This window comes from Vombatus ursinus, unplaced genomic scaffold (assembly GCF_900497805.2).
Source record: "Vombatus ursinus unplaced genomic scaffold, bare-nosed wombat genome assembly UNPS02014791.1, whole genome shotgun sequence".
NCBI classification, from domain to species: Eukaryota; Metazoa; Chordata; class Mammalia; order Diprotodontia; family Vombatidae; genus Vombatus; species Vombatus ursinus.
In genome coordinates, this window is record NW_020954569.1 from 45,668,720 (window position 1) to 45,687,522 (window position 18,803).

General features: G+C 39.3%; 1 protein-coding gene across 1 annotated transcript in view; it reads right to left on the reverse strand.

The window, feature by feature from the left end:
- The window catches only part of SLC6A18 (solute carrier family 6 member 18), a 46,994-nt gene that overhangs the window by 4,689 nt on the left and 23,502 nt on the right, over positions 1-18,803 (reverse strand). Inside the window, exons 5-9 of the mRNA XM_027869125.1 lie at positions 17,122-17,232; positions 9,311-9,423; positions 7,409-7,537; positions 4,345-4,501; positions 579-783 (exon numbers count right to left, since the gene is read on the reverse strand). Of these exons, the coding sequence (XP_027724926.1) occupies positions 579-783; positions 4,345-4,501; positions 7,409-7,537; positions 9,311-9,423; positions 17,122-17,232 (715 nt within the window). The remainder of the gene's footprint in view (positions 1-578; positions 784-4,344; positions 4,502-7,408; positions 7,538-9,310; positions 9,424-17,121; positions 17,233-18,803) is intronic.

Sequence of the window (18,803 nt, forward strand, 5' to 3'; positions counted from 1 at the left end):
CCCTCTTCCCTTTCCTTCTTCCCTTCCCCTTTTTCCTTCCCTTCCCCTGTTCTCTTCCCTTCTTCTCTTCCTTTCCTTCCCCCTCTTCCCTTCCCCTCTTCCTTTCCTTTCTTTCTCTTTGCTTCTTCCCTATTCTTTTCATCTGCTCTACTTCTCCAGAGCCCAAATACTGAGTAGATGGGAGGACACAGCCTTGATTAGGGGTAGGAGTTAGGCCACAGATGGGGGGGGGGGAAGAGGACTATTCTCAACCTTTTTTCTCTACCTCAAGTTCTGCTGGAGATGACTTGAGAATCCCAAACTTGGAAGGGCACACAGAGGCAGGTGGCACCACCTTTTTATACTGGTGAAAACTGCTCAGAGATCCCCTAAGCCTCATCCCTCCTAAGAGGGTTATAATATTCCTGAACCTGTCAGTTAGAGGAGGAGCCCAGAAAAGGGGGAAGGGGATGGAGAGGGGTGGCTCAGGCTAATGAGTAAATTTTGAGGGAGGGGGTGGGGTGGGGGAGAGAGTGAGGAAGAAGAATAACAGGTGAGTAATTAAGAGTATTTTAAGAATGAACTAATTCTTCACTTACCTGTTATTAATTCCTTGGGGACTGACTTCGGCAGAATTTGCATATCTAGGATAGGCGTCAGTACTCCTTCCATATTCCCAAACATAGAAGTAAGGCCCAAGGAAAACAGCATCCCAAAGAAGAGCACAGCCCATCCGGGAGAGCCAGGCATGTGCACCATAACCTCTGTGAAGACGATAAAGGCCAGGCCGGTACCGGAGGCGCTCTATGGAACACACAGACATAGACACATGCACCACCGTGTCGAGCCCTGGGCTTTGGGAGCTTTGGTTCACAGTCATATTCAAGTCGTAGGATGTTGGCTCTAGGGCCGGAAGAGTCCTCAAGGGCCTTCTAGTCCAACCACCTCATTTTACAGGTGAGGTCACTTGGGCCCAGAGTGACTAGTCTAAGGTCACCCAGGTACTAAGTGTCAGAGATAGGGTTTCAGCTCTGGTCTTGCGGCTCCTAAGTAAGAGGTTCTTAAGCTTTTTTTGTGTCCTGGAGCCCTTCGGCAGTCTGATGAAATCTGCAGATCCTTTCTCAGAATCATGTTTCTAAATGCACAAAATATGAGTACAAAGGAAATGAATTAAATGGCACAGTGGACAGAGTGCCAGTTCTGGAGTCAGGAAGCCTCATCTTCCTGAGTTCAAACTCAATCTCAGGTACTTACTACTCTGGGCAAGTCACTTTATCCTGTTTGCCTCAGTTTCCTCATCTGTAAAATGAGCTAGAGAAGGAATGGCAAACCACTCCAGTATCTTTGCCAAGAAAACCCCAGATGGAGTCACAAACAACATGACTGAAACAACTGAACAACAACAACAGTTATCAATTTTTTTTTCAAAATAAAGTCATGAGACCAACTTAAGAGCCCTTCAAATGGCAGGATAAGCTTTTTGTTTGTCTTGGAGGGGATCTGGAAACTTATCTTCTTGTCCAGGATTAGGCAGCCTAAGAAGGGTGCAGATGGTCTGGACTGACCTCAGCCTCTACTTTTTATTCCCTGCTTGGACACAGAATGTATGTATACACACTTCTTTCTTTTACGTCTCCACTTATTCCATGTGTGAGCTTGGGCAAATGCCAGGCGTGGGGAACCTGTGGCCTCGACGTCACGTGAGGCCCCCTAGGTCCTCAAGTGCAGTGGCCTTGGGTTTCCCACCTCTGCAATCACTTAACCTCTCTTGGCCATGGTCTCCTCATGTGTGAGGAGGTTTGAAAAAGAGCCCTTGAAGGTGAACCTTGTAGCTTTAAACCAATGAGATCATCCTCATTTCTTTCTTCTTTCTATTTTACCCTCCCTCAGTTCTTCTGCCGTCTTCCCTTCTCCTTGATCTTCTCTTCTTTTTCTTTTTTTTCTTTCTCTTTTTTTCTCCCCAACAGTGGTATTCAGAAGGAACATGGCCAACCTACACTGTTGAAGACGTTGGGGTCCCTTGGCCAGAATCTACACTGATCTTACTTAAAAATGCCATAATTTGATGATATTGTAGAATGAAAAAAATATATGTACATTTTTTCCCAGCAGATGATGTTTTGTGGTAATGATTAAATGAACATGTAGAAGTGTGGCTCTCCCACCCCACAGATTTCAAAGCCCCTTAAGTGCACATTGGTAGGATCCTTGTGAGTGAGAATATAACATAGTTTCCCCATTTTACACATGGTGGCAATAAGAGATTATAGTTAACCATGGTCGTATATTAAATTAATGGAAAATAAGAGGGAGAATTCATCACCTTTCCATCCCCTTTAACTAATTATACCATGAGTGCTTTCTCTGCCACTAGGTCTCAGACAAAAGTAGAGGGATAAGGGAGAGAAGTCACATCATCAACTTCGTCCTTGTGCCTCTGGTTACTTCTTCTGTCAAATGAGAAGGTTAGACGTGTTCTCTAGAGTTCTCTAGAGTTCCTTCCAGCCCTGTGTTTAAAGTCCTACAATCTTAAATGCCTTTTCTTCTTCAATCACATGTAGTTCACAGACCCTGCTTGGGAAAGGGCAATATCAAGATGGTTTTTGTGGCAGCCTATGATTGCATGTCAGAATCTCAGAATTAGAAAAGACTTCTAGAGGCCTGAGGCTCCTAACGTGGGGGTCCACAGCTTTATCTGTCGTGTTAGAGGTAGATAGAGTTCAGGACATCTGTGAATTTTAATGGGGAAAAAATTACATCTTTATTTTCCCTAATCTCTGACCAAAATGTGGCATTTCCTTCAATTATTTCAACCCATTATTCTGAGGTGGGGATGATCTCTATGCTTCCTTAGACTGCCAAAGCTGCTCATGGTACAAAAAAGGCTAAGAACCTTTACTCTAGTCTGATCCGAATCTGGATAAGAATCGTTCCTAAAATGTTCCCCTGACTTAGCTTAAAGACCTTCAGTGGACGGGAGCCTACTGCCTCTTGAAGTAATCCATTTTTTACACATCTAATTGCTAGAAATTCTTCTTGCATCAAGCCTAAATCTCCCCCTCTGCACTCTCCACCCATGATTCCCGGTTCTGCTCTCTGGTCCAAGCAGGAGAAGTCTCATTCCTCTTTCCATAGGAAAACCTGGTTCCCTGCCTCATTATTTATTCTCCAATGGAAACCTGTATTTATTTGGGTCTCCTGAGAGGCACAGCAAACAAAAATCCTTCCTTTATCCTCCTTTTCTGTCTGTGATATGAGACTAAGTTAATAGGTGTCATTGAAGTTTTATGGCAAATTTTGCCACTTTGCAAATGCCACCCGTTGATCCTTGGTCTACCATCTGGGGCTAAGCAAAACATAAATGATCATATTTGTTATTTTAGCTCTTGAAGGGAAGAACCAGGAGCAATAGGTGGATGTTTCATAGAGGAAAATCTACGTTTCAAGCAAGGAGAAACTTCTAAGGAGTAGAATGCACAGGGCCCGGTACATAGTAGGTGCTTAATAAAAATTTTTGGATTAATTAGAACTATCCAAAAGTGGAAGAGGCTACCACTAGAGGTAGTGGGTTCCTTTTCATGGGCAGGTTTTCAAGCAGAGGCTGGATGCCCACTTCTTGTATGTCCTTTTTCAGGTATAGGTTGGGCTAATGGCCAATCAGGTTCCTTCTAAAAAAGACAAAAAGTACAAAGGCCAAGTAGCATGTGTCCAAATGAACACTATATATAGATATCCTTAGAGCCAGAGGATTTAGAGTTTGCAGGAACTTTGGAGATTATCTAGTCTAACCCCTTCATTATTATTATTATTATTTTTTCTTTTTCTGGTGAGGCAGTTAGGGTTAAATGACTTGCCCACAGTCACACAGCTACTGAGTATTATGTCTGAGGCTGAATTTGAACTCAGGTCTTCCTGACTCTAGGGTTCGTGCTCTATCCACTGCACCACCTAGGTGCCCTACCACCCCCTTCATTTTATGGCACCTCAAGGAAATGGAGGCCCAGAGAAATGCTCCTTTCTCAAAGTCTCAAAGTCCATGGGTGAGGAACCTGTGGCCTCAAGGTCACATGTGACCTTCTAGGTCCTTGGGTATGGCCTTTTGACTGAGTCCAAGTTTTACAGAACAAATCTTTCTCTTAAGGGGATTTTTTCTGTGAAGTTTGGATTCAGTCAAAGGGCTGCACTTAAAGACCTAGAGGGCCACATGTGTCCTCTAGGCCACAGGTTCCCCACCTCTGTCTCAGACAGATGCGCAGTCAGCACTCAGTTAGAGCTTGATGCCTGGACCTCTCATAAATCCTGTTCTCTTTCCACTAAGCCACACTGTTTTTTACTGGACCCAGAGTCTGGTCTGAGTGTCACTACCTTGTCCAGAAAATCCTGCAGGTGGCAGCTCTTCAGCTGGAGCTGTGCCATCCTGTCTGATTGGGTTGAATTCAAGTGTGTGAAGCAGGCCAGATAGTCCTCTCGCTGGATGCTTTGGTCTGGAAAATCAAACTCATTGATGATGCTGATGATATTTCTGTCAGAGAGAGGAGCAGATGGCTTTGTGAGCACTTTACTGGGCATACGTACACAAAATCACTTGCAGGTCATTGAATTCAGAAGCCTTGAAAGACGTTTATTGCCACCATAAATGTGGTCAATGGGAGGCGTGCATCATTTTCTAGGAAATACCTGTTAGGGAAAATTTTTCAAGATGGGGCTTAATTCCTCTAGATCCAGATTTTAGATCTTACTGTGAGACACCTCCATGTCTACACCAAAAAAGGGGATGTAGTATCAATGTCTCTTTTGGGAAGGTGCTACTTAATTCGATTTCTGAATCCCCTATTTAGGGCAGCTAGCTGGCACATAGGATGCCAGGCCTGGAGTCAGGAAGACTCATCCTGAGTTCAAATCTGGCCTCAGATACTTACTAGCTGGGTGACCCTTGGCACATCACTTGACCTGTTTGCCTCAGTTTCCTCATCTGTAAAAAGAGCTGGAGTAAGAAATGGCAACCCACTCTAGTATCTTTGCCAAGAAAACCCTAAATGGGGTCATGAAGAGTTGGACACGACTGAAATGAGTGAACAACAACAATCACCTATCTGTGTCACATGTAGAGGAAACTTTGCCTTAACTATGTAATCCAATAAATTCTGTGCTGAGGTAGGTTTTCTCTTTTGAAGAGGGCATTGAATTCTTCTAAGACTGATAAAGTGGTCATAGGGGTCAGGCCAAAGATAGGTTCACCTTCCTTTGAATTATCACGTGATAAGTAGGAAAAGCAGAGCCAATAAGCCTTCACAAACAAGTATGGCATTTTTGATGGGTCCTGGGAAGTGGGTCATGCCCTCAGAATGTCACCCTAGGACTTAGCACAATGCCTGAAATTCCAAGTTTAGAGATTCTATCACTAGCACCTGGGACAGAACAGAGGAAACATCAGGCTGTGCAACACAGCCATGCTAATCTCCTTCTGCTGGCCAGTAGTTCTTTCTGGGTGGGGGGTAGGGGAAAAAAGAAGGTGGAAAATGTTAGTTAAACAAGGCTTGGGGGGCAGCTAGGTGGCTCAGTGGATAGAGCACCAGCCCTAAATTCAGGAGGACCTGAGTTCAAATCCGGCCTCAGACACATAATACTTACTAGCTGTGTGGCCCTGGGTAAGTCAGTTAATCCTATTGCCTAGCCAGAAAAACATAAAAAAAAACAAAAAAAACAAAAAGAAAAACAAGGCTTGGAAGTTTTTCTTGGCTTTTAGTGATCTCTGCTGCCCAAAGCTCAGCAGTGACTCAAATGAATAGGGACAACTAGGTAGGGCAGTGGATAAAACACTGGGCTTAGAGTCAGGAAGATCTGAGTTTAAATCCAGCCTCAGACACTTACTACCTGTGTGACCCTGAGCAAGTCACTTAACCCTATTTGCCTCAGTTTCCTTATCTGTAAAATGAGCCAGAGAAGGAAGTGGCAAACCACTCCAATATGTTGGCTAAGAAAACCTCAAATGGGGTCTTGAAGAGTTGGACACAAATAAAAAAATGAGTAAACAAAAACTCAGGTGAATACATCCTAATAGCCACATGTAATCAAGGGGCTCATATTGATGATGATGATGAAAATAAAAAAAACAAAGAGGAAGAAAAAGAGGCAGCCCATCAGCTTCTCTAGAGTCCACCTGACTCTGCTCGGCTAAATCTAGAGTTAGAGCTATCACTAGTCACCAAAATGTGTCCTCATGTCAGTTTCTTAAAACAAATTCTCTTAATGAGCACAGGTAGGATAGACCATAAGACATTTGGACCTATGGGAGAAAATACCTAGAGGTACCAAAAGGCCCCTGCCAAGGATGCCATGAGAAGTCTGGGATGGGCATGGGGATGGGCTGAGAAGCTCACCTGGGATGCAGTTTAAAGGAAGGAAGCAACTGTTCAGTAGCTTCCTGTTTTGACCAAGTAATTGTGTTAACTGGTGTTAAGTTCAGCTATTTCTTTGTTGGTGATGTCATTGGGGTCTACATGTCTTGGATGAAGCTCCAATTGCCCTACTTTAGTTTCAAGTTTACTGCTGGGGAAGTACAATGAAGTACAATGAATCTTTGGTTAAGACACTTGTATATCACATGCTTCATTTCCTGGTGCCTATCAAAATTTATTGGGAAGTAGATTGTTCTATTGGTCTTATTTATAGTTTTCTGTCCAGCATTATTACATTGGGAAATAGTTATTGTCTCCTCAATTAAGTGTTTTAACTTGGAGATTGACAACCCAAGACCACAGCACACTTTTACAAGTACATAGCGTATGTATACCGAGCATCCCAAGAAAGACTTTTGTTTTCCTCGTTGCCTATCTTTCATTGTTGTCGTTCAGTCATTTCAGTTGTGTCTGACTCTTCGTGACCCCATTTGGGGGTTTTTTTTGGCAAAGATACTGGGTTGGTTTGCCAATTTCTTTCTCTACTTCATTTTACAGATGGGAAAACTGAGGACAAACAGCTCTAAGTGATTTACACAGGGTCACACATCTAGTTAAGTGTCTAAGGCTGGATTTGAACTCAGGGAGATGAGTCTTCCTGACTCCAGGCCTGGCAGTCTAACCACCGAGCCACCTAGCTGCCCCTATCTTTCATTACAGTTGTAAAATTCTAGTTTTTTCAATATAGCTGCTTTTTGTTGGGGTCAGAGTAGTTTGAATTCTATTCCTGTTTTCACTACTGATGAAACATGGGCATTTGGGCATAATAACTAGCAATATTTATATTACTTGTGATTCCCCAACTCCTGGAAGAGTTCAGTTTTTAGCTCTGGTTTCCTGCTCAGTCATCCCATTCCCCTATCCTTCCCTCCCCTGTGCCCTGCCACACCCCACCCTCCAAAAAAGAAAAAAAAAAAAACAAACAAAGCCAACATTCTGCTCCTGCTCCGGTGTGTGCAATAGGATTCTACCTGTCCATGCAAGCCCAGTAATCATTTGTTGCTTTGAAGCCTAGGACAGAGAAAACAGCAATAGAAGCATAGAGGGAGGTCATGCTGTTCACTAGGGCTATGGTGACAGCATCTTTTTCACAGTCATTCCTGGGAAAGAAACAAATAAAAGCATTTTCATTGATGTTTAGAGGGTTTGTTTTTTAAACAAAAGTAAAGATAATACAACAAACATTTACTAAGTACCCTTTTTGCAAATAGCCTGCAGTTCCCATACTGTGCTATACTTCTGTTCCAATACTTCCCAAGCCTGGAAAGCACTTGCCTGGCTCCCCCATCTTCACCTCTCAAAATCCTTCTTTCCTTCTTCTCCAGAGTTAAAATGCTAAGGAATTCTTCCTCCCCTCCATTCTTTACAACCCAACTCAAATGACCTTTCATCCAGAAAACTTTCCCTAATCCCCCAGTCAGAATGAACTTCCCCCACTTTCTAGCGTTTTGCTTGTACCTCTTATGCCTTTGTAACAAAATATATTGTACTCTGCTTATTTATGTGTGTGTTGTATTTTCCTGGGAGGCTGTAAGCCCCATGAGGACAGGGACAATGTTGGATATAAACTTCGTGTCTGCCCAGCATCTAGCACCTTTTTCTGCATACAGCAGGCTATTTCATCTGAAATTATCGCCGCTGATATTACAAATCCTTTGTTTCTCTAGAACATGTCTTCTAATAAGTACAAATCACTTATGCGTTTTATTTTATGGAATGTAGGTCTGAAACTTTTTTTATTTGTAATTATATGATTTGTTCAGCCTATGTTCTTTACCACAGGTGCATAATTCATATTTTGCTTTTATAACCCACTCGTTTAACAGTTTATAGATATACTACCCCTATTTATAAAAAAGGGAATTGTAGGCTATTTGCAAAAAGTGATTCTAACCCTTAACCTAACTTAAAGGCCAATGGAATGAGATGCCTTTTGACTTTTTCTTCTTTCTAGAGGACAATTTACTGAAGAAAGAAAGTGTTAAATCAAACTTTTCTGAGTACCTTTTTTTTTCTAATTTGATATTTTTATTTTTTTCCCCAATTACAGATAAAACCTATTTTAACATGGGTAATTTTTAAAAGAGGGATCTGGTTATACAAAGTATTTTTAAATGCCCTTTTTAGTTATAGGAATTCAACTAATGACTTGTTTAATGTTTATTATAACTCTCAGGTTAGTTTTAAATCAAATTTGTTACATAGCCAAATTGTATTTTTGTGTGCTGTGTGAATACTTTATAGTAGACTTGCATGATCAATGCATAATCAATGTACAGAGCATAATTTTACCATTTTAAAGTATGATAGAGGTCTATTCCTGCTGTATTGTGTTTTTTTTTTTAATAATACAGTTGTGGGGACCACAAAACCCAATTCTAACATTGTTCCTATGGGAAAATATGAGCCACTTTACAAAAAACCTATTTTACATTATGGTTTCTAGGAATAAAGTGTGGCAAAAATCAGTGACTTCCTGTACTTTTTACCCAGCTAGAGTCCCCATATGTCTAAGTTACTTTCTGGATACATGTTGGGCAACTTTGGAAGACACAGGCCATGAGAGAGGTCATCAGTCACTGAGATGAATCAAAGATCTTCCTTTAAAGTAATTCTCTGGGGCCTCATAGAAAAGAGGTGTCTTCTAAAAAAAAAATTCTTTATTTGCTTCCTTATGCCTCAGCAAATGGAATATTAATTGGTAGAAATGCCATTTGTTTTCTTTTGGAGAATGGTGCAATATAAAGATAATGTCATGGTTGTTATCACTCTCAAAGTTCAGGAGGAAGTGTGCCCTAAGAACCAAGATGAGGAGTGATTATTTTATAGTCTTAGTGCTATCAAGCTACAACCAAAGCAATAACTCTTCTTACTTGGGTGGATTGTAACTTGAATATGCAATGTGTCCTCCAAAAGCCAGCGAAAGGGAAAAAAAGATCTGAGTAGCTGCATCAAGCCATACTCGGGGATTCTGGAGCATGCTCACCTAAAATTAGAGAATAACAGCAATTATAAAAAATAGTTGTCATTTCCATTTAAAATTGTTTAATAGTTGCAAAATGCTTTAGCAAATATTATCTCATTTGTGCCCCTCAACAATACTATGAGGTAGATAGGGCATGTAGTATTTTAAGCTCATTTTACAGATGAGAAAACTGAGACTTAGGGAAATTAAATGGGTTGTCCAATAGAATGATGGTTTTAGAAAGCACTTAATTTTACTGCCACTTTAAAAATCAGTCTGAAAAGGATTTCTAGGAGCCAAAATGGTAGACTAAGCAGTAAATTGTGGTAACTCTCCCGTATTTACCTCCAAACAATCATAAAATAGCACCCCAAAACAAATTCTAGAACAGTAAAACCAGCAAAAAGATGGGGCAAAACAACCTTTGAGCCCAAGAAACTTGGAAGATCAGCAGGAAAGGTCTGTCTCACTCGGGTAAAAGGGGAGTGCAGTCCAGGACAGGAAGCATCCCTACAAGCCCCAGTGGTAGATCCTGAGCTCCAGTGCTGTGGAGCAGGCAGGCACCAACACTAGACCCTTCGTGTGCCTCAGCATAGCCTGGGCAAGCAGACAACCTCTAGCAGCCAGACCTCCACGTGTTCAGTGTAGCCCTGAAGAAATGCAGAAACACCCCAGTGGCCTCGGCACATGCCAGACACCAGAAATAGGACCCCAGCTCAGCACCAGGTACATCCTCCAGCAGCAACAGTCATCCCGCCACCCCACCCCCTCAGGGCAGCACTGAACATGAGGGTCCCCCATGGGCCTCAGGGCAACATCCATGCAGCACCAGGTAAACAGCCAGGGCCTGCAGTCCGTGGCATGAAAAACCCGAGAAAGTGCCCATTCCACCCCAGGAGCATAGCTCAAATTTAAAAGAAGGAAAAAAGACCAGAAAAGATGAGCAAAAAGCAACAACAACAACAACAGCAACAAAAAGAATCTGACCATAGAAAGTTGTTATGGTGACAGGGAGGATCAAGACATAAACTCAAAACACCTATCAGCACACCCTCAAAGAAAAATGGGAAATGATCTCAAGCCCAGAAAGAACTCATGGAAGAATTCAAAAGGGAGCTGAAAAATTATAGAAAAGAGGTAGAAGAAAAATAGGGAAAAGAAATGAGAATGATGCAAGAAAATTATGTCCTCTGAGGCCTGCTCCAGGTTTGCTGAGGCCTTTGCACCCATGCCGAACTGCATTCCTCTCCCAGCCTGCTGTGATATACCTTTCTGATCAACCATCCAGCTTGTCTTGGGCTGGAAATTTGTCTCACTCTGTCTTTTTGTGGGTTCTGCTGCTTTAGAATTTGTTTAGAGCCATTTTTTACAGGTATTTGGAGGGGTTTGGGGGAGAGTTGAAGCAAGTCACTGCTTTTACTCCGTCATCTTGGCTCTGCCCTGCGATGCAAGAAAATTATGAAAAAGGAGTCAACAGCTTAGGAAAAGAAAATAACTGCTTAAAAAGTAAAATTGACCAAGTGGAAAAGGAGATGCAAAAATACACTGAAGAAAACAACTCCTTCAAAAGTACAATTGGCCAAATAGAAAAGAAAATACAAAAGCTAATGGAAGAAAATAGCTCCTTAAAAATTAGAATTGGGCAAGTAGATGCTAATGACTCTATGAGACATGAAGAATCACACAAACAAATTCAAAAGAATGAAAAAATAGAAGAAAACATAAAATATCTCATGGGAAAAACAACTGACCTGGAAAATAAATCCAGGAGAGTGAATGTCAGAATCGGTGGACTACAAGAAAGTCATAATCAGAAGGAGGACCTAGACAATGTCTTTCAAGAAATTATCAAGGAATACTGTCCTGATATCCTGGAACAAAAGGGCAAAATAGGCATTGAAAGAATCCACCAATCACCTCAGGAAAGATATCCCAAAAGAAAAACTCCAAGGAACATTATAGCCAAATTTCAGAATTATCAGATAAAGAAAAATACTACAAGTGGTCAGAAATAAACAATTCAAATATCAGGGAGCCACAATCAGGATTACACAGGACTTAGCAGCTGCAACATTAAAAGATCAGAGGTCATGGAACATGATTTTCCAGAAGGCAAAGGAGCTGGGACTACAACCAAGAATCTCTTACTTGATGAAATTAAGCATAATGCATCAAGGGAAAAGAATGGTCATTCGATGAAATGGAAGGATTTCAAGAATTAAACCAAAAATTTGATCTCTAATATCAAGACTCAAGAGAAGCATAAACAGGTAAAAAGAGAAAAGAAAATGCAAAGGATTCAATAGAGCTAAACTGTTTACATCCCTCTGTGGGAAGATGATATTTGTAAATCTTAAAAACTGTATCACTAATAGTACAGTTAGAAGGAACATACAAAGATAGAGGGTTTGGGTATAAGGTGAATTTGAGGAAATGACATAAAAAAATTAAGGGATAAGAAAGAGGAGTATACTGGATGCAGAAGGAAGAGAGAGGTAGAATGGGCTAAATTATTTCACATGAAGAGGCACATAAGACCTATTATAGTGGAGGGAAAAATGGGAGGATGGGCAATGGTATTGCTTGAACCTTACTCTCATCAGTATTGGCTCAAAGAAGGTATACTGTACATAATCAGTTGAGTATAGAAATCTATCTTACCCACCAGGGGAGTAGGAGGGGAGGAGATTAAGTAAAAGGAGGTGGAGGGGACTGACAGAAGAGAGGGCAGATCAGGGAAGGTGGTAGACAGAAGCAAAACACTAGTGAGGAGGGAAAGGGTGAAAGGAGAGAAAGGACAAACAGGAGGAAAAATAGGATGGAGGGAAATATACAGTTAGTAATCATAACTGTGAATGTGAATGGGATGAACTCTCCCATAAAATGGAAGCAAATAGCAGAGTGGATCAAAAACTAGAATCCTACAATATGTTGTTTACAAGAAACACACTTAAAGCAGAGAGACACATTCAGAGTGAAGGTAAAGGGCTGGAGTAGAATCTATTATGCTTCAGCTGAAGTTAAAAAAAAAACCTGTGGTAGCAATCTCAGACAAAGTAAAAACAAAAATAGACCTAATTAAAAGAGATAAGGAAGGAAACTACATCTTGCTAGAAGGTACCATAGACAATGAGGCAATATCAATACTAAACATATATGCACCAAGTGGTATAACATCCAGACTCTTAAAGGAGAAATTAAGTGAATTACAGGAAGAATAGCATGACTATACTAGTGGGGTACCTCAACTGCCCCCTCTCAGAATGTGATAAATCAAACAAAAAAATAAACAGGAAAGAAACTAAGGAGGTAAAGAGAATATTTAAAAAGTTAGATATGACAGACCTTTGGAGAAAACTGAATGGGAACAAAGAGAAATATACCTTTTTCTCAGTAGCACATAGCACCTACATACAAGTTGAACTTGTATTAGGGCATAAAACCCTCAAAATCAAATGTAGAGAGGCAGAAATATTAAATGTGTTCTTTTCAGATCATAATGCAATAAAAATTACATTCAACAAAGGGCAGTGGAAAAATAGATTAAAAATTAATTAGAAATTAAATCTAATCCTAAAAATAAATGGGTCAAAGAACAAATTGTACAAACAATCAATAATTTCATTAAAGAGAATGATAACAATGAGGCAATATGCCAAAATTTATGGGATGCATCTAAAGCAGTACTAATGAGAAAATGTATTTCTCTGAATTCTTACATCAACACAACAGAAAAAGAACAAATCAATGAACTGGGAATGCAACTAAAAAAACTAGAAAGAGAACAAGAATCCCCAGATGAGCACCAAATTGGAAATCCTGAAAATCAAAGATGAGATTAATAAGATTGAAAGTTAAAAAAAAAACTATTGAGCTAATAAATAAATCTAGGAGCTTGTTTTATGGAAAAAAATAGATAAACAATTTGATTTAAAAAAAAAGAAAGAAAAAAACAAATATCCAGTATCAAAAATGAAAAGGGAGAAATCACCATCAATGAAGAAGAAACTAAAGCAATTATTAGAACTATTTTGCCCAATTATATGCCAATAAATCTGACAATCTGAGTGAAATTGATAAGTATTTATGAAAATATAAATTACCTAGATTAACAAATCAGGAAATAAAATGACTGAATAACCCCATCTTAGAAAAATAAATTGAACAAGACATTAATGAACTCCCTAAGAAAAAATTCCAAGGGCCAGATGGGTTCACAAGTGAATTCTACCAAATATCCAAAGAACAATTAATTCCAATACTATATAAACTATCTGGAAAATAGGCAAAGAAAGAGTGCTACCAAGCTCCTTTTATGACACAAATGTGGTGCTGCTACCTAAACCAGGAAGAGCTAAAATAGAGAAAGAAAATTATAAACCAATTTCCCTAATGAATATTGACACAAAAATTTTGAACAAAATACTAGCAAGGCAATTTCAGCAATATATTACAAGGATTATACACTATGACCATGTGGGATTTATACTAGGAATGCAGGGCTGGTTCGTTATTAGGAAAACTATTAGCATAATTGACCATATCAATAATGAAACTTAACAGAAATCATATGATTATCTAGATGCAAAAAAAGCTTTTGACAAAATGCAGCACCCATTCCTATTAAAAGCAATAGTAAAGCATAGGAATAAAGGGAACATTCCTTAAAATGATAAGCAGTATCTATCTAAAACTATCAGCAAACATTATCTGTAATGGGGATAAGCGAGAAGCCTTCACAATAAGCTCAGGGGTGAAGCAAGGATGCCCATTATTGCTACTATTATTCAATGTAGTACCAGAAATGTTAGCTAAAGCAGGAAGAGAAGAAAAAGAAATAAAAGGAATTAGAATAGGCAATGAGGAAACAAAACTATCACTCTTTGCAGATGATATGATGGTGTACTTAGAGAACCCTAGAGAATCAAATAAAAAACTACTTGAAATAATTAACAACTTTGGCAAAGTTGTAGGATATAAGATAAACCCACATAAATCATCAGCATTTCTTTATATGACCAACAAAGCCCAGCAGCAAGAGGTAGAAAGAGAAATTCCATTTAAAATAATTGTAAACAATATAAAATACTTGAGAGTCTACCTGTTAAGACAAACCCAGGAACTATGTAAACACAATTACAAAAAACTTTTCACACAAATAAAGTCAGATCTAAACAAGTGGAAAAAATATCAATTGCTCATGAGTAGGCCAAGCTAATATAATAAAAATTACAACTCTGCCTAAAGTAATTTTACTTATTCAACCAACCTACCAAATTCAATTCAACCAAACTACCAAAAATTATTTGATAGAACTAGAAAAAATAACAACAAAATTCATCTGGAAGGACAAAAGGTTAAGAATATCAAGGGAGTTAATGAAAAAGATATAAAGGAAGGTGACCTAGCCATTCCAGATCTTAAACTACATTATAAAGCAGTAATCATCAGAACTATCTGGTACTGGCTAAGAAATAGAGTGGTGGATCAGTGGAATAGATTAAGTACACAAGACACAGTAGTCAATGACCATAGTAACCTAGGGTTTGATAAACCCAAAGACCCCAGCCTTTGGGATAAGAACTCACTATTTGACAAAAACTGTTGGGAAAACTGGAAAACAATAGGACACAAACTAGGTATAGACCAATACTTCACACCGCATACCAAGATAAGGTCAAAATGGATGCATGATTTAAACATAAAGGGTGACACCATAAGCAAACTAGGAGAGCAAGGAATAGTCTACCCGTTAGATCTACAGGGAAAGGAAGAATTCATGACCAGATGAGATAAAGAGCATTACAAAATGTAAAATAGATAATTTTTATTATATTAAAATAAAAAGCTTTTGTACAAACAAAACCAATGCAACCAAGAGTAGAAGGAAAGCAGAAAGCTGGGAAACAATCTTTACAACAAATGTCTCTGATAAAGGCCTCATTTCTCAAATATATAGAGAATTAAGTCAAACTTACAGGAATAAAAGCCATTCCCCAATTAATAAATGATCAGAGGATATGAGCAGTTAGCTTTCAGATGAAGAAATTTAAGCTATCTATAGTCATATGAAAAAATGCTCTAAATCACCTTTTGATTAGAGAAATGCAAATTAAAACAACTCTGAGGTATCACCTCACACCTATCAGATTGGCTCATATGACAAAAAAGGAAAATGATAAATGTTGGAGAGGATGTGGAAAAATTGGGATGCTAATGCCTTTGTTAGCAGAGTTGTGAACTTATTCAACCATTCTGGAGAGCAATTTGGAACTATGCCCAAAGGGCAACCAAATTATCCATACCCTTTGATCCAGCAATATCACTACTAGGTCTATATCCCAAAGAGATCATTAAAAAAGGGAAAAGCACCTACATGTGCAAAAATATTTATAGCAGCCCTTTTCATGGTGGCAAAATATTGGAAATTGAGGGGATGCCCATCAATTGGGGAATGACTGACAAGTTGTGGTATATGACCATAATGGAATACTATTGTGCAATAAGAAATGATGAACAGGCAGATTTCAGAAAAACTTGGAAAGATTTGTATGAACTGATGTAAAGTGAAGTGAGCAGAACCAGGAAAATACTGTTCACCATATCAGCAACATTGTGTGATGATCAATTATGAATGACTCAGCTCTCCTCAGCAACACAATGATTCAAGACAAGTACAAAGGACTCATGAAGGAAAAGGCTATCCATATCCAGATAAAGAACTGATGTATTCTGAATGCAGATTGCAGATATTTTTTACTTACTTTATTCTTTTTTGTTTTTTTCTTTTGATCTGTTTCTTCTTTCTCAACTGTGACTAATATAAAATATGTTTTTCATGATAGTACATACATAACCTATATCAAATTGCGTACCATTGTAGAGAGGGAAGAGAACAGAGGGAGGGAGAAAACTTTGAAACTCAAAATCTTGTAAAAATGGATGCTAAAAATTGTATTAACATGCAATTTGGGGAAAAATAAAATCCTATTAAAAATAAAAATAAAAAGCAGTCTGGAGAGGACTGGATTTAGTATTAGGGGGTTCAAATCTGTTCTCTGTCACTTACTGCCTGTGTGATCTTGGGTAAGTCACTGAACCTCTTTGGGTCTTCATTTCCTTGTTTATAAAAAGGAGAGTTTGATGATGATAGATCACCCTTATGGTTTTTTCTGGCCCTCGATGTAGGATCCTAAGATCCTGATGAGAACATTTAGTAGCCAGATGGTCTCAGTAGAAGAAACTTACAGAAGATTTAATATATTTTGAAAGAGGGCTGCTGGTAACATTATGAAGTTACCTCATGCAGGTAAGGAATTTGTTCACCCAACAGGTGAACCAATCATAAGGCTGTTGTGAGACACTTAGACCTTTGAGAACTAGGTTCTCTTTGATAACTCTGCAAAACAAGGGAAGGCATTTGAGCTAGTTTTCACTTGAGTATACATTTATTAAATTTGCTTATCTCAAATCAAACCTATTCCTTTTAATAGCAGTCAAGTAAAACTAGGGCTGAGCTCTTCTGGCCTAAGGCAAATGACTGCATCAACCACTTTGATTCATCATTTCAGCTCAACTTATCTTGTACTGAGAACTGATGTAGAATTGTGGTGATTTCTTTGGGGTAGGGAGTGCTTTTTTTTTTAAACTGATTTTTCCAAATTGCCTAGTGGTTTGGACCCCTTTTATACAGATTCAGTGAGACCTACCTGTACTTACATTAGGTGTAAAGAGGTAAATTAATCCTTCAGTAGCTCCAGGTAGGGTGAGTCCTCGGATGAGGAAGATGGTCAAGACCAGATAAGGAAAGAGGGCAGTAAAATAAATGGCCTGCACAAAAGAATGGAGAAATCATGAATGGCTGCTGAACCAGGGAACATTTTCTTCATATGTTACTTGGATTGTTGTTAAGGTCTTTGGAAGACCCTGAGATACACCACGTGGGAGAGCCCCATGGCCCACCCTGCCCATGCTTCTTTTAGGAAGAGAGCCACCAAAGTGGGTTTTCTAGAAAGATTTTGGAGACTGGAAATAAGTAGCCAGGACCAAGGTATGTTCTTGTGGGATTATAATAGCAGTTATGTTTTCCATTTATACATTGCTTATGAGGTTTAATTAGGAAACTGGACAGTGTTGAGCTCCATATCTCCTGCGTGTACCCGTTCCATTCAGTTTAATTTGATTTAACAAATATTTGTTAATTGCCTATGTGTAAAGTACTGAATGAGGAGGATGGTACAAAGGACAAAGTAGTCTCTGCTCTCAGAGAGTTTGTATTTTAGTGAAATGGGGACTATACTCAACAACATGCCCACAAATAAGTATGCTACAAGGTAAATTAAGGAGGGAGAAAATGCTAACAACTGGGGAGATCAGGGAAGGGTTTAGGAAAAAGCAACTGAGCTAAGCCTGGGAAGAAAACAAGGATTCCAAGAGGTAGAGATAAAAAGTCAAGCACTTATGCACTGGGCATGTATGGGAGCAAAAGATGGCATGTTGAGTTTTAAGAACAGTTATTAGTATGGTTTGACTGGAACATAAGGTTTGTGAAGAGAAATATAGGGTAAGACTGGAAAGATATGCAGTAGCCAGATTGTAGAGAGACTCTGTAGTTAGAGGCAATGGGGAGTTACTGAAAGTTTTTGAGCAGAGGAGTGATATGGTCAGGACTATATCTTTTGAAAATAAATTTAGAATCTGCTTGGAGAATGGGCTAAAGAGGAGAAAGACTGGAAGTAAGGAGACCCATTAAGAGGCTAAAATATTAGTACAGATGGGAGGTGATGAACACTTGGAAGTAGAATAATAGCTTCATCAGCAGAGAGAAGATGGTGTCGAGACATGCTGTGGAGGTAGAATTGCTATATAAATTCTACATGGAGAATTGAGGAATGAGGAAGGGGGAAGGGCTAAGGATGGTGCTGAGATCGTGAACCTGGGTGACTAGGAGGAAGATAGTGATACCCTCAAATGGAATAGGGAGTTTAGGAGAGAGAAGAGGGGAGTTTAGAGAGGAAGACCATGAATCCTGTTTTAGATATCTTGAGTTTGAGATGCTGATGAGTCTGCCAGGAAGAGACATCCAGAATGATTGGATAATACAGGGCTGCAGATGAAGAGAGAAAGATTTTAGCTAGATATATAGATTGGGATTTGCATTTGCATATAATGATAATTTTACATGTAAGTTGGCTAATGCCTATTGTGCTCTTAAAGAATGTGATAGAAGGAGGGGCGCTCCAGACTCTGAAGAAAAGGGGCCCTTCTCCTTGGGAGAGCATGGAAGCAAATAAGATTAAGGGAGAAGAGAGAGAGAAGAAGAAGATGACGACGAAGAAGGAGAAGAAGAAGGAGAAGAAGAAGAAGAAGAAGAAGAAGAAGAAGAAGAAGAAGAAGAAGAA